The 16171-nt window shown below is 45.7% G+C and overlaps 2 protein-coding genes across 7 annotated transcripts in view; one reads left to right on the forward strand and one right to left on the reverse strand.

Moving 5' to 3' along the window:
* Ncf2 (neutrophil cytosolic factor 2) overlaps positions 1 to 8380 on the forward strand; it is a 28751-nt gene extending 20371 nt beyond the window's left edge. Inside the window, exons 8-15 of the mRNA XM_032915738.1 lie at positions 755 to 896; positions 1076 to 1144; positions 2032 to 2107; positions 3732 to 3757; positions 4215 to 4366; positions 4538 to 4649; positions 5889 to 6066; positions 8208 to 8380. Coding sequence (XP_032771629.1) covers positions 755 to 896; positions 1076 to 1144; positions 2032 to 2107; positions 3732 to 3757; positions 4215 to 4366; positions 4538 to 4649; positions 5889 to 6066; positions 8208 to 8320 — 868 coding nt within the window. The 3' untranslated portion in view covers positions 8321 to 8380. The remainder of the gene's footprint in view (positions 1 to 754; positions 897 to 1075; positions 1145 to 2031; positions 2108 to 3731; positions 3758 to 4214; positions 4367 to 4537; positions 4650 to 5888; positions 6067 to 8207) is intronic.
* Positions 8381 to 9632: 1252 nt separating this feature from the next.
* Positions 9633 to 16171, reverse strand: part of Smg7 (SMG7 nonsense mediated mRNA decay factor) — a 62785-nt gene continuing 56246 nt past the window's right edge. For 3 of the 6 annotated variants that reach the window (XM_032915736.1, XM_032915732.1, XM_032915731.1), the window contains 6 exons: positions 15868 to 16017; positions 14021 to 14101; positions 13528 to 13690; positions 12801 to 12971; positions 12535 to 12680; positions 10614 to 12015 (listed from right to left, as the gene is read on the reverse strand). In XM_032915736.1, coding sequence (XP_032771627.1) covers positions 11902 to 12015; positions 12535 to 12680; positions 12801 to 12971; positions 13528 to 13690; positions 14021 to 14101; positions 15868 to 16017 — 825 coding nt within the window. In that variant the 3' untranslated portion in view covers positions 10614 to 11901. Of the gene's footprint in view, positions 12016 to 12534; positions 12681 to 12800; positions 12972 to 13527; positions 13691 to 14020; positions 14102 to 15867; positions 16018 to 16171 lie in introns of all 6 variants that reach the window. The other 3 variants (XM_032915735.1, XM_032915734.1, XM_032915733.1) reach the window with 2 other exon arrangements.

The raw sequence follows: 16171 nt of genomic DNA on the forward strand, positions 1-16171 counted from the left end.
AAGCCTGGTGACCTGAGCTGGATCCACAAACTCACGTATAGGTGGAAGGAGAGAAACGACAGCACAAAATTGTCCCCTAACCTCTGCTTGTGCACTGTAGCACATAGGCGCTCCAGACACAATAAATAAACTTTAAAAAAATAGAAATGAAGTGTGTTCAATAAAATAAAGCAACAATAGTATCTTTTGGGAAGGATTGGCACAGCGTCATGTGCTTGGTCAAATACCCTTTCTGTTCATCAACAGCGGACCCAGAACGAAGGACTAGCACTGCCAGCCTGAGTTTGTTTATGTCAAAGCTATAAAGCTGTCTTTACGTTCAAAAGTGAAAGTTGACTTAATAGGGGAATGAGCCAAGTACGGAGGCTCACATTTCTAATTCCCTCCTTTGAGAGTCGAGGCAGGAGGATTGCCGAAAGCATGGATGGGGGCTGGGTGGGGGGAGGGCAGGTGTGGTACACAGAGTGTTCTATTCATTAAGTGCTAAGGAGAGGCATTTATTCTGGATCTGCGGACACTCCACAGGCTACCAGAGTCACAAGCACGTTGTGTGGTGTGTTCCGCTCTTAACACTCACATGCAGTTTCTCACTCAGTCTTCTGGGGGTCCTAGGCACACCCTGCACTGGTCTTGTGGGCAGTAAGAGGTGGAGTTAGAGTGAGCGCCAAGCTAAGTGTCTGGCTTCAAGTGCTACTCTAGTAAGGGGATGTGGGCCAAGCTGAATGACGGGCTCCGTCCTCTGTGTACCCATCAGGGCTCTGGAAGGCGAGGCACATCGTGTGTTGTTTGGTTTTGTGCCGGAGACGCCGGAAGAACTACAGGTCATGCCTGGGAACATCGTCTTTGTCTTGAAGAAGGGCAGTGATAACTGGGCCACAGTCATGTTCAATGGACAGGTATTCGGGGTGTCGGGGGAGGTGCTCAGGGCATAGGGACAGGGTCTGCTGCATTATTTGCAGAACTCCCAAGGGTCATCGTCTGCATGCTGTCCCTCCCTCGGCTGCAAGCTGTTCTGTGTTTTGGGTACTAATGAGTCTTTGTTTTCCCTTCTGGATTCTGCGATGTGGTGCTGCAGAAGGGGCTTGTGCCTTGCAATTATCTGGAGCCCGTTGAGCTTCGAATTCACCCTCAGTCGCAGCCTCAGGTACTGCTGTGCCAAGGCCTGGCCAGCTTCTCTTACCCTTCATAAAACTCTCAGTAGAGGGAAGAGTGTGACAGGGTGTCACAGAAGACAGACTCACTAGCTCTGGGCTAGCTCTGGGCTAGCTCTGGGTATCAGATGCCCAGAGCCCAGCCTGTGCTGAGTGGAGGCAACTGTTACTCTACTGGGCTGGCCACCTCTGAGTTGTCCTGGTCTGGGAGACTTGGGCAGTAGAGCCTAACGGTTAGGGCTAGGGATTCCCAGGCACCTTTCTTCACCAGGGAGAACAGGCACCATGTTCATACCACGTTCGGTTGGTACAATGTCATTGAAAGGGAAAATAAGGGTTGGGGATATAGGTTCATTGGTAAGGCATTGACGTAGGTAGCATGCCTGAAGCCCTGGGCTCAATTGTTAGCACTGAACAAACCGGACATGATGTCATATGCTCCTAACACGTGACGGGACGTGGAGGTGGGAGGACCAGAAGTTTGTCATCCTTAGCTACATGGCACTCTGATGACAGCTTGTAGTCATTCTTCACACTGACTCAGCGTGTGCTGAGTCTCCCTGCTGAGTCATAAAACTGAGGTGATTTGAAGTTCCAAATGCCCTGCCTGGAACTTCCCCTTTCTCAGTACACTCTGCAGCTGAGGCAGAAGCCTGTCGTGTCACCCGACTTTGGTGGGCTTTCAACATGGCCGAAAGGATGGCAAAGGCCTTTGTACATGGGTGTTAAGGTTCATACTGCTGGTGAGAATTAGCCCCCTTTCCTTAGTCATCTCCCTGTGTCCTATCGGTTCACTTTTAGGAAGGCATTTGCATCCGGCTTCTAAGGAAGCCCTCTCACGATTCTGTCTGACCTTTTTGTTTCTTCTTGTCACCTCCAGGAAGATACCTCCCTGGAATCCGATATTCCACCACCTCCTAACTCTAGTCCCCCAGAAAGACTCCAGTTGTCACCAGGTTGGTAGCCCTGGGGAAGGAGCTCTCCCTCAGATGCTTTATGAAAGCAGACATCTGTTTTCAGAGCCATCTAGGAAAGCCCTGCGTGCGCCTTGCTTTACCCAGCATGCACCTTGCTATACCCAGCATGCACCTTGCTTTATGACTACACTTCCCAGAGTCTGGCCTTGGCTGCACCATCCATTATCCCACTGAAACATGGTGCCAGTGCCCTTACCTGCTTAGAAATGAGTGCAGGTAAAGGGGCAGTCAGCGCCCATCATCAGAGCAGCCACCCGATGGTCCTTTGTTAACTACCTAAGGCAAGTGGGAGGAGAGAGGCTGCAGCAAGTACATTTTCTCACCTCAGACCTTGCTCATGTCATGAGTTGCTCACATCTTGCAGAGCAGATCCCTGGGGCTTGAACAAAGGACCACTGGAAGGTGTGGATGGGAGATCTTTCCAGAAAGATTCCTCATAATCTGGGGTGGGAAAATGACTCTTTGTTCCTGGTGAGCTTAAGCAGATTGTCATGTAGGTGACAGCGGCATCCTGTGTACAACCACCTGATTATCAAAACTGCTTTGGTGGCCCTCCCCTGCATACATGGGGTACACTGAACACTGTAACGCTTTTCATGTTAATACAGCAGCAATAGGCCAGCCAGGTGGCTCCACAGACAAAGGCTCATGCTGCGCCTTCCTTGTGGCCTGAGTACAATCACCAGAACCTACATAAGGCAGGGACTGGAGAATCAACACCACACAGAAGTTGTCCTCTGGCCTCTATGCACGTCAGGGCATGTGCCCTTGCACACAATTATACAACAAATTTTAAATGGAAGCAATTATCAGTTACTTACATTTTACTTCATGTACTTGCTTTGTTCTCTACCCCTACTCCCCTGAGAGCCACTTACATATGTTAGAGATCAATGATCGAGCCTACCTGGGTATAAGTCCCCTGTGAACAAGCATGGCTTCTTGCCTAAGGAGTGCACTTCTCATCCAGAACGTCTACCATTAATAGATATCTCCCATTCCACATGTAAGTGCCTCGGTGGCCCCCGTTCAATGTCCCTCATAGTATTTTTCTCCTTACCCTTCCTGTCAGGAGGTTCCTGGAGAGGTTGGAGTACCAGGCTCCCAGGCCTTTGATTGATGTTAGCAAAAGTTCCCAAGTGATTCAATAGTCAGCTGCCTAGAGGCTCTTACATCATCAGTAGTCAACAGCCTCAGACGTCTCTTACACACGCACTGCTGTCTCTTTTTTTTTTTTTTTGGTTCTTTTTTTCGGAGCTGGGGACGCACTGCTGTCTCGTATACACGCACTGCTAACGTATTGTGCATTTTAGACCACAAACATGCACAAAGCAACAGGCCATGAAATGGTAATCATTCTGGTGCTTCTGCCTGGGGCCTGGGATCTCAGCCTGTCTGTCTTCTCTCTGTCTTGGATCCTCCTGGCTTAACTGGCCTTTGGGCCAGGTCCCGGTTTCCTACCTGCAGCTCCCTGGAAGCAGGCACTGTCTCTGTGCTCTCTATGCTTCTCCAGTTCCACCCCAGACCTGCAGGGTAGGAAGGTGGGCATTGTGGGTGGCAGGTGCCACTGTGAATGTCATTTACCACCTCCTTTCCCATTTAGGTCACAAGCAAAAAGAAGAGCCCAAGGTAAGTCCTTCTGTTTCCAAGTGAAGAAGATGGGTGAGCGTGGCTTGTCTAATGTGGATATCTCTTAGATTACAAAGCATCACTGAGAGGGGTTGAACCAGTTGCCACCTGACACCCCATCTACGGGCCAGGGACCCCAAAACACATGCCATCCTAGCCTCTGGCTGAGCACTTAGTTGAGTAGAAATTTTTGTGATGGACTGGAGCCCTTTGAAGGCCTCTCAGGGAATCAGTAACCAGCTGTTTATTAACATACAGTTGTTTATTATTTTTACTTACTAAATTTATTAACTATTAACTTATTATTTATTATTAAAACTAGCTGTTTGCTTATTAAACACCCCCTGGCCCTGGAGCACTCCCGGTGCCTGTACACAAAGTGGTGGAAGGCTGTGGTGGTCCAGGATGGTGCCAACAGCTCGGCCCATTAAGGTGTCCTTCCTTTCTCCTCCACCAGGAAGTGAAGCGCAGCGTGCCCATGCCTTACATGCTCAAGGTGCATTACAAATACACAGTGGTCATGGAGACTGAGCTTGGCCTCCCCTACAGCCAGCTTCGGAACATGGTGTCTAAGAAGCTGGAGCTCTTGCCGGAACACACTAAACTGAGGTAAACCCCATGAAGCTGGCAGCTGGGGCTGCAGCAGGCATGAAGGGTGGGGTGGGGTGGGGTGGGGTGGGGTGGGGTGGGGGTGGGTCTTATTTGATGTAGAGGACTGGCTACGGGATGTTTTCTGTGTTGATGCTTTCTGCCTTGGACCTTACCTATCACCCCCACCAGCTACCAGCGTCGGGACAGCCCGGAGCTGCTGCTCCTGTCAGAAGAAAGCATGAAGGATGCCTGGGCCCAGGTGAAAAACTACTGCCTGGCTCTCTGGTGTGAGCACACAGTGGTGAGTGGAGGGACCCAGGCGCCTAGGGCCATTCCCACTCCTGCATGCCACACGTTGGCTCAGTGCTGGGGACACTGTGCCTTACAGGCTCATCCAGTTAGAGCAGGGAGAGGGCATCGGAGGAGTGGGGCCCAGAAGTGCACAGCAAGCCTCAAGCTGCCTCCACTAGATTGACTGGGCCATCATTTGCAACAAGGACAGGACTGAAGCTACAGCTAAGCTGAGGTCATAGATGCTCTTCACCTTAGGCTCCTAGGAGGCAAATGTGGGGATGATAGGAAAGCAGTGAGCACTTATTTTACAGCAGAGTGTCAGCCTCTGCCTGAGAGTTAGTATCATGGTCAGACCCTGAGCCAAATGCATTCTGGGAGGGAATTTTTATTTCCTAAGGAGAAATAACGTACAGGAGCACTGGGCGGCACCGGGCATGCACACAGTACAGACATACATGCAAACAAAACACACAAATCAGAACACAAAACCAAACTAGGTCAAGCCACATCGATCCAGTGGGGCTATTTCCACCTCACTGGACCACCTTAAGGAAGACATACAGCTAGGCATGGCACCACACTGGTAATCTCAGATCTTAGAGGCTACAGCAAGAATATGACTTCCAGGTAACCCTGAGCTACCCAAACTCTGTCTGAAAATATTTTTAAAGTCATTATTCTAAAGCTTTGAGTATCAGAACTATCTAAAGCTAGCTCCTGGAAAAGCTCTTAATAGCTTTGCAATGGATCCTTAGTGTTTGTGCTAAGGAAAGGGGTGAATTCAATGCTAAGCTTAGTTAAGGACAACAGAATGACCAGCAGGAAAAGCCATTTGCTGCCTGGCCTGATGACTTGAGCCAGGAACCCACACAGTAGGAGAAATGTCTTGCCCAAGTTGTCCCTGATCTACACACACACACACACACACACACACACACACACACACACACACACACACGTTGAATTTATACCATAGAGTGCCATTTACTTGTGGCTCAAATTGTTTTCCAATCTGACAAGAACAATGCCGACTCTCCCCTGGGACTGTCGTATGGTTTATTATGTAAGGCAATTTAGGGTTACATAGGCTTCTGCACACATTTCAGTTTCACTTACCCAACTGTTCAGAACTCCTAAGATGGGTTAGGCCTATAAGGAAGTACTGGGCATCAACTGCTTTTGTTAGTGGTTTTCAGTATTTGCTAGCCACGAATTAGCAAACTTGACAGGCCCCTTACCATTTCAGGGTGACCAGGGTTTTGTAGAAGAACCCAAGGAAAAGGAAAACTCTGATGCCGATAACCGGACAACAGAGCCTCAGCCTAAGGAGGGGACCCAGGTGGTAGCAATCTTCAGTTATGATGCTACCCAGCCAGAAGACCTGGAGTTTGTGGAAGGAGATGTGATCTTGGTGCTATCACATGGTAAGTGCTACTCCAGAACCAGACTCATGCATGGCTCTGCAGGACCAGAGTCAAGGGCAGGAAACATCCACTCTTAGACAGTAGTTTCAACTGACGTCCTAGCTTTTGGTAAGAGGAAGCAAAAGCAAATGTGTGGCTTTTTTTTTTGTCCATTATTTTACTAGGCACAAAATGATGACATACTGACTGTTCCAGAATGTAACCGGCTGGAATTATTCTGCCTCTGCTATAAACCAAGTACTTTCTAGAGAGAAGGGGAAGCCCATTCTGCTGTAGAGGCGGCCAATTGTCAGTGATATATCTGATTAATAGGAACCTAGGGATTTCATAGTGACATGGGCAGGAAGGGTAACAGTGGTGGTGCTAGCATCCATGTGAAACCCCGAGGTTTCATACCTCTAACTCCAGCGCTCTGGGAGCAGAGACAGGCGGCTTGGTGGGGCTTGCTGGACTTCAGCTCTAGAGAGAATCCATTTTAAAGGAACAATGGATAGAGTGGGACACTCAACTTTTTCTGACCCTTGTGTGTGCAGAGGCTCATGCAACACACACATGCACACAAGCGCGTGCATGCACACACAAAAGCAGTAACTGAAGAAGTCTTCAGCAATTCTCCAAGTTCATTATGCCTAAGCATCCTTTGAAGGGCTCCGTTTCTTGGCCCATCTTCCGGAGGCTGGGTCATTTGCACTTCTCAGCAGTTCCTGGGGGTTACTTGTCTAATTATTATCAGGAAGCACTGCTGTTAATTCAGATGAGTCTTATTCCTCTATCTGTTCACGACTGCTGAGCACCAGTAATGCAAAGCAGTGCTCAGATAACTAGGACAGTAAATCCAACAGACCAAGTGAGAGCTTTGAAGCTTACCTGGAGAGTATATTAAGGAAGACAAGTGTTCTTCCAAAGGAGATTGGAAAATCAAGAACTGGGCTTAAGAACACAGCACCACTTTGTGTAACATTCTGCTTGTGTGTGTGTGTGTGTGGTTGTGCTGTCAGGCAAAATAACGCTAACACACAAGAAAAACCTTTCATAGACACTGTATCCCATGACTCATGGAAGTCTTGAGTTTAAGCTGAGAAGTGGCTCCCTGTGGTGGAACTCTATTCAGGTAACAATGGGAGACAGAACTCAGCATACAAGGAGCTGGGAGTTTAACTGCTCTCAATGGTCACAGATGGCTCGTCTCATTTATAAAGTATTTCCTAAACTTTAATGTGTCTGACTTGCTGGGCATTGGCTAAGACATAGTCTAAGATTCTGCATTCCTGACATGTTCTTAAAACCCAGGCAAACAAGATGCTTCCAACCCACGCCCATCCATAAATAGGAAGAATGAAGGGTAGTGGTTTGCACTTAGGTCTCCAGAGAGAAGCTGGGGAGAACTAATGCTAGTCACACTCCCACATTATCGATTTTCGTTTTTATTTTTAAGACAGGGTCTCATTATATAGCCCTGGCTGACCTGGAACTCAAGAAATCTACCTGCTTCTGTTTTCCAAGTGCTGGGATTAGAGGTATACCACTGTGCCCTGCCCAACTATAGAACTTCTGAGGGCAGGACCTAGGCAAGAAGGTTCTAATAGCCAAAGATAACTTCTGAATGGCTCTGTGATCTGCCTAGAGAATATAATGAACTTCTGTGGTCCAATTTGATGAGTGATTAAACTCTGTATATCTCTGTCCTTAGTAAAAGTGGAGACAATAGCTGTAACTGAGTTACTGTGAAGCCTGAGTGTGTAGTGTCTGTATTTTATTAAAAGCCTAAAATAAAGTGCTATTATCCTTATCTTTACAAATGAACTAAACCTATCAGTAGCTCCAGTTTTTAGGGTGTTGATGAATCTTATTAGGGTATTCACCAACATGTCCTTTCAGTTATAAATGGATTCCAGCAAGGCTCAGATAAAATTACTTCTTATAAAAAACCCTGACCTGAGGATTCATGGTCAGCCTTACTTATGGTAATTCATCCTACTCCTCACTGTGTATTTATCTCATCTACAACAGGACCCGTTAGGAGGGTAAATGCGATCTTCACTTTAACCTAGGAAGGGATGACTAACAGGGTCTGTGGACCACTTGTGACGGTACGATCTTTCCTGTGTTTAGTAATCAGTGTATATTTTGCTTTTTACCAGTGAATGAAGAATGGCTGGAAGGGGAGTGTAAAGGGAAAATTGGCATTTTCCCTAAAGCTTTTGTTGAAGGATGTGCAGCCAAGAATTTGGAAGGCACTCCCAGAGAAGTATAGGATGCTCTACAATCTATGAAGCTGAAGAAAAGGGTGGTGTTTTGTTTTGCTTTTTTTTTTTTTTTTTTTTTGGCAAGACTTACTCATCTCTGCTGTGTGCTATACAGAGAAACCACATTGGAAATCTAGACTAACTTATTAACATTTCTCTATTAAAACCGAATCTGCCACATGGTAATATGACAACTCAGAAGACTTCCTTACAGATGAAGGGGGAGACGAATTGTCTGAAAGGGAATTTTTTTTTTTTTTGGGTGTGTGTGTCGGCTACGTGAATCTATTAAAACTTCAGATTCCCAGGGCTGCACACCAATGGGTGTACCTCTCTGCTATGAAAATAGGATACCCACTATTCAAGTGTTCAAGCCCAACAGCTATGTGGAAAAAAAATTCTTCCTTTATTATAGCTTGGGTTCCAGAAGCTTAAAGCAAATTTACATGTAATCCTGAGGGCAAACACAGACGACTCGTTAGAAAACAAGCTTAAGTTTCATTAAAGCAAGGCAGACTGAATCAGGCTCCCATGAAGTACACCACCCAGTCCAATGGAGAATGGAACTCTTAGAAAGGCAGCCCCCGAGGCCTTCTCAGATGGACATTCATTAGAGTTCAATAGTAAACACAGACCACTAACAGTTGGAGCCACAGGGAGCGAAGGCAGCTCTTTAGAGACATTCTGGGGCTTTACAAGTGTTATCTAAGACTAACGCACATGACCAGACCCATGTCATTTTGGTAATCCTTCAGGTTAACCGGGGACAAGGATCCCTAAGCACTAGAGCTCAGGACCTTACTGCCCTGCCCCTCCTTGCAGCACATGTATGGTTTTGCTCTTCTCCAAGTGTATAGAGGTGCAAGTGAAAGCAGAGGGGATGTGATTCTTACCTGGAATCAAATCTAGGTGAGAAGCCAGCCAGTGTGAGCTCTGGTCCTAAGCACTATTCAAGTTGCCTCTGGAAACTTCGGACAAAGAGAAGAGAAACCATCCCAACTAAAACAGCCATCTCTGGTGGCTTCAATCGGAGTCAGTGAATTTTATAGGCCAAAGATCAACTATCTCTGAATTGCCTCCTGATGAGCTACAAATAGGAACTGTTCTAGCTTTTACAGAAGTCCATGACAGCCACTTCTAACTAGCATTTCTAGAACAAGTCACTGGATGCTAAGAAAAGCAGAATTCGTCTCCAAGTCTACCCAGCTGTGACCATCTTTGCCTCTTCCTGAGGAGTGAGCAGTTGAAGTTCTAAGTTCATTATAAAGTTGTACTTTTACTTCTGTATCCTTCTGGTAGAATAAATACTCCACACACAGATCTGGTTGGAGAGAACACGGTTTAATTAAAGGCAAAGCTGATTTCAGCAGCTGCAGATCTTGCACAGACAGACAGGGAAAAAAAAAAAAAAAAAACCAACCCCAAATCAAATCAAATCAAAACAAAACACCAAAGTTTATTACACAAAACCAGTTGATGAAGATTCTCCTCCCCTCCGTCATTACCCACAGTGAGGATGGCAAGGCGAGGAGCCCTGCTGAGTCACAGACATTCCAAACACCGAGTTCTCATGCAGACTGGGGCTATAGATGGGAAGTGGGCACTACTGGGAGGGGCTGGTCTAAGGTGCAAGGACCAGTGACATTTCCAACATCGGAATGCTGCAGCGTCTGAATGCAGAGCCTACATCACAAACTGGGTGAAGGTGTAGCAGGGAAGGGACAGGAAGAGGACAAGGATGACACAGGGAGGGACTGGAGCAGCACAGACGGTTTCTTGCCATTGAGTGAAGGGTTTCACTTTCAGACCTTTCAAAAACAAAACAAAACAAAAAAACAAACCAAAAACCCCCCAAAAAACAAACAAACAAAAAAAAAACCCCAATACCACATCAAACTAAAAGAGCACTAGAGAAGCCTGGGGCCTTGAGTGCTCCTTCTGAAGAGCAGTGAGCGACACCTCACCCCGTCTCAGTGCTGCCCTGACCCAGGGGCACCCTGGGCTCCTGGATGTGCTTTGCTCTACAGCGGTCTTTCAGCTAAGCTCCACACTAATTCCCACACTTAGCCCACGCCCTCCGGGAGAGTAGACAGCCATGTGTGGGGACACACACACATGCACACACGCACGCGAGAACACACACACACACACACCTCCCAGAAAATAATCCCTACCCTAGCACAGCAATTGGACATTTTAGATTGTTTCCATAATTTCCCATTAAAATATTACTTTTCCAGGAAATGACTAACAGAAATGCTGTCCGTCCTTCTGTTCCTACACAGAACATCTTCAGTCCTCTTTCCTAATAAATATCAAATAGAGTTTATTCCTTCTCTTGCCCTCTCCAAAGTGGCGTCTGTTGTGTTTTCTTCTGTGCACAGTGTGCATCTGTCCCCGTAGCCTTCAACTTCATCCTTGAGGTGAAGGCCAGGAGCCCGTAACTAGGCAGAGCCTGTAACTAGGCAGAGCCCGGCTCCTCTGCAGCGATGCTCGCACTTCTGCTTCCTTCCTCTTCAGACCGGCTTTTGGGCCCCAAGTGCTGGCCCCATGCTGCTGTTTGTTTCTTGGCGAGATGTCGTACAAGGTAGGGAAAAAACAATGACTACGGTACAGCATATGGCTAAAGGGGTGGAGACTGGTGCAAGAGGCTGGGAAGCAGGATGGGGACACAAAAACCAACTCAACGAAAAGAACCACACTGAAAGCATCCACCTATTAAAATGGGTTCCAGGCCATGAATGGACTAGCCTGCCTTCTGAGACTGCTTGCTACGCTACTGCCAAGTGTAGGAATCAACAACATTAATCTGAAATCGTACAGCAGCCATCTGCTGGTCTAGCACAGCAGCACCACCCACACTGCATCCTCGATTGGGGCTCGAGCACCTACAGAGTGAAGGGCATTTCCTGCTGGAGTTTCCAGGCTGGAGGAAGGCCTCTACCAGAACCTTCCAAGAGGCCTTGTCCTCTCCCTTATGGAACACTCCCACTGGCTTAAGAGGTCAGTTCCCTGTCCTGTCACTACTGACCTCTCACAGGAGCAGCAAACGGACTGTCTTTGCTCCACACTGACTAGAAATACACCTGTGTATGGAAGAATTCAGTGTGATATTTTGCTACTGAGAGTAATAATAAAAGATGTTTAAGAATAATTTCAACTACATTCTCAGTCAGCAAAGCACTCATAATGGATTCCTATTTTATTCCCCAAAGAGGAAAAAAGGACTGAGAAGTTCCTATTGGCTTCTCCCATCTGCCTTCCCTTCTCAGCTTCCACTTCCCACGTGTTGGGGACATGCGCGGTGGAGAAGGTGAGAGGCGTGCTATCAGTAACCGAGTGGGACAAACAGCAGCTCCTCTCTCCCTCCGGAAAGCCCCGGGGGAACGAGAGTTCCTGATGGTTTTTTCTTTTTGTTGCACTGCGAACATTTCGTGCACACTCAGCGGGCTGGTGGAACACTTACACCCTCTCGACAGCAAGAAACAGACAAGAGGGCTGCCACCTGCAGGGACTGTGTGGGCCAGTCCTGCAAACCCAACATGCCATGGTTTATGGAGCCTTCATTCCCTGGGTCGCTACTGTGGCCTCAGTGTGGAGGGTTCATGGCACCTTGTCCCCGCTGCTGTTTCTGCTTCTGCTGCATTAACAACTGCTCGAGAGCGGAGGGTCCAGGATGCATCATGGAACTGGACCAGATAGACTGAAAGACAGCCCACAAACTTGTCAGCAGAGGGCAAATGCTTTGGCTGTTTGACAGGGATTTGTTTTAAATCTCAGCCACCCATAAAGACAAATGTGTCTTTTAAATCTATCCTAAATGCCAATCAACTCAGCTCTAAGAAAAAGTCATGAACCTCTCGAGGCTAGTTAGTTCTTACCTAAGATAATTTTAACACTGTGAACAGTGAAATTAGTTTTCTTTAACCCCAAGCCAGGGTCATTCCTCCTACTCCCACCACGCTGGGATGACATGCACCAACATGTCCCTGCTGGTAAGTTTTTACTAAGTCATATGGCACGACAGAGTAAGTTTAAGATTTTAGGCAAACAAAACATTTAAAATTACATACTCTTAACTAGTCAAATAAGGCTAACCTCAAAAATATCAGAATTTAACATTAGGATGAAACCAAATGCTCTAGCAGTTTGGACGCCCTGATAACCACCCGTGGAGGAAAGCAGAGACTCTGCTGAGCAGGAGCCCGTGACATCCACTCACCTTTAGGCTTTCCATGAGGACAGCGGAGGAATCCTCCATGGAGGGGCCGTGGCCTGTCCAGGTGCCACTTGGAGTGCTAGCCTGATGCCAACTGTTCTCAGATGATGACGTTGCTGAGAGGTAATCAACGCCGAAACCACCCATGGCTAAGAGATTACAACAGGTTAGAATATGGAATGTTCTCTAAGTGGCAAATATCAAACTTCAGGCAAAATCAGAGCAAGTCATTCCACTTTGCCTGGTAGATAAAGAGAAGTGGATCTCACCTGGTTTATCAGTTTTCCACCTATCTGCAGGCCGCCTATCCCTGTTATCTGGAGTCCCAATGGGTCCAAAATTAGAGAATGGAGCAGAATTATGGTTATGTGTTGGAGGAGAACTGGGCAGGCTGCTTGGGTTGGAGGAATGAGGAGACTGGCTGGCTGGTGTTGAATGATCTGTGGAATAACAGCAATGCAAGAACATAAATAGGTGCTTCACACACCAAATCAAGAACTAACATTTTCTTCAGACGTGGTAGTCAAAGTTTGATTGAATGAACACATTATAATAAGGCTTTGGAGGAAAGGACAAAAAGATCATGAAGCAGTTTGTCTGACTGTTGTGGCTGACTGTATCTTGGATTCTAAGAATTATTATAAATTAAGACTTTATAAAACTGAAATAAAATGGGGCTGGAGTGATAGCTTTGCAGTTAAGAGTATTGGGCACTCATAGGACCTGGGATTGATTCCCAGCACCCAGATGGCAACTCAAAACCACCTATAACTCCAATTTCAGGGGATCCAACACCCTCTTTCTGGCCTCCAGGGCACTGCACATGTGGCACAAGGCCACACACATAAAATAAAAAGTCTCCAAAATATTTTTAAAAAGAGAAACAATATGTAAAAAAAAAAAAAAAAAACCTTCTCATTATAGAGTCTGACTAATGCTTGTCAGTATGGATGTGTAGGAAAGGAAGCTTCATAATCTAAGGACTAGCGCTGATACCTGAACTGGCAGGAAGTGATGGAGACCAAGGGGTCCCTTCGAAGAGGGAGTACAGTGATGTTTCCTGGGAGGAGGCAACCGAGGGGCTCAGCTCTGCCTTGGAGCTGGCTGTCAGGTTCTTCCCATACACTTCATTGAACACACTGCTGTTTGGATATCTTTCCTGAAAGATTAAGTCAATAACCCAGAAAAAGAGATTTAAGAAAGTCATGTTCATGGATGCTCAGCAGACCTCAAGTTCTTAGTAAGACACATCAAAGGACTTTAACTTCTCCACTCTCGTCTCCTTGTCTTTCTTTCACTCTGTATTTTGCTCTATGTAAACTGTCTTATCTGAGGCCAAAGAGAGTCATTTGTCCAAATAACCAAACTCTAAGAAATTGAGTATTGATAAGAAATTTAAAAGGCTCAAACTCATAATATACAGTCTACCCAATCAGAGACAAATCAGTCTACAAGACGAACATAAAACGAAATTCTTAACACTGCTTACCTGATTGACAGAGAACCCAGTGAGGGACAGGAAAGAAGACGAATGTGACATGAGCTCGGAAGGCTTCTCCAGTAAGGATTTCTTTAGTCCCAGGTAGAGAAGAAAAAAAAAAAAAAAAAAAAAAAAAGGGTGATTTCTTCTATTTTGAAGTTAAAGACTGATACTTAAGCATGTGTCTATGTGTTCCATGGTAGAGGACTTAGGAAAGTTAATGATAAGTTCACTCTGTCAATACCATGTGCCAGTTGTCACAGGTGAACCAGAACCTTCTTTTTCTGGGTTCTGGGTTTATCTGGTCCAGTGCAGAGATGCTAGCAGAAACCAGGGGTATTTTTTTTGGATCTGACCCTTAGGAATGCCCTTAAAAGATGAGTTATCCTGGCAGGTTTTAACTAAAATGTTAAAGCATTCTAAAGCAGCTTCATTTGCGATATACTAAGCTGAGTTTCTATTTAATGGCCCTAAGAAAGTTACTGGGGGTGGGGGCAGAAGAGAGAAGGCTGGATCTAATGCTTGCTGTTAACAGATAGCAGTTTAATAATCTGCTGAATACCGCTCCATGTAGACATTTCTATGCATGTTACACTGTCGGCTATGTTAAGTACAAGAAAGGCTGTTTTTTTTTTTTTTAACTTTTTTTTTTTTTTAAGCAAGCAAAAAAACAAAGAAACTTTTGAAAAGGTCGCATTTGTTCTACACTAAATTGTTCCATCCAAATGGGCAGGCATCAGTAGAGTTAGTGCAGAAGGACAAAGGCACCACCTGCACACCATACGAACGAAGCCACGGCAGCTGGGCTGTCCCAGCTCCTACGCTCCCACACCCAGGGAAGCCTTGCCGGTCAGCCTGCCCAGGCAAGCTCAAGTACCAGGGATGGCAGTTATTGCCTCTGACTCCATGATTAATGGACCACTGCCCAATATTTATAGGAAAATAGAGCTAGAAAAACTCAAAAATCTTTTTAAGTTGTTTTAAGATGTGTGTGTGTCTATGTGTGTGGGGGCTTCATTGTGTCTATACAGCAAACCCTCAATGGAAATGATGTAAACACTACGAGCATAAAGGGATGACATTCTGCAGCCTGAGTTCTAGAAGATTGTTTTCAAACAGGTTAACAGTAACCAATTCTTTCATTTTATTTTATATTATCCTGATTATTTACATTCATAGCCAACTATGAATGTCTTCTAACCTTTTTTCTAGACAGTTTTTCCATTTCTACCAATTTTGTTTTAAAATTCCAACTCTGAATTTAGACTAGGGCTCTTTGGTTCTTTTTTTTTTTTTTTTTTTTTTTTTTTGGTGGTGGGGACGCGAACCCAGGGCCTTGCGTTTCCTAGGCAAGCGCTCTCCCACGGAGCTAAATCCCCAACCCCAAGACTAGGAGGGCTCTTTTATGGTTCAGTAAACCGAACAATTCAATTAATCAATTCTAAAACTTAGAATGCCATTTCCTTTAATATTTTCATAGTTGAGAATTAAAAAAATCTTTAAATCCTTAAATAATGCATTATACAATATCTGATATTGAAGTCCAGGTGTACATACTGCCTGAAAAGGAAGTTAATTTTCCAGCATCGCATAGAGTATTGGTAGACCAGTACAAGACATTTTCTGACTGACACGTATCTAGGCTATGACTCAATATTTGAGGAACTAGAGCCAGTACCAACTGGCTTAAGCTCTACTACATTATTAGATTAATTTTAGGCAATACAGAAATATACTTTATATTCCTATACAGAGAAATCCCCAGAAAGAAGAGCTCACCTATACAAGTATTATAAAAAAACATCAGAAAAGAAGCTGTGGTTAGAGCAAGAAGCAGAATTATGTCAAATACATACAAAGAGGCTTCGTCCAGGAAGAGAGGCGAGAGGACCCAGCAGAGCTGGGTAAAGATCAGGAGGGTTAGAAAAGATCAGCTCTTCCTCTTCCTCCAAGGCAGCCAGACTCTTTAACAGGTCCGGAGGAAGCAGAGGGGAGCTCTTGGGGTCCTAGTGACAGAAAGGATCACTGTGAGATGCAATTAGGGACAAAAGCACATAAGAATAGTAGTGTGATTGATTAGTCAGATAACATGACTAAAGGCAAGGGTAGAGACACAATTGTGATGTAGCACACAGAGGAAAAGGCCGAAACATGTGAAAG

The sequence above is a fragment of the Rattus rattus genome, chromosome 10 (genome assembly GCF_011064425.1).
Source record: "Rattus rattus isolate New Zealand chromosome 10, Rrattus_CSIRO_v1, whole genome shotgun sequence".
NCBI lineage: Eukaryota > Metazoa > Chordata > Mammalia > Rodentia > Muridae > Rattus > Rattus rattus.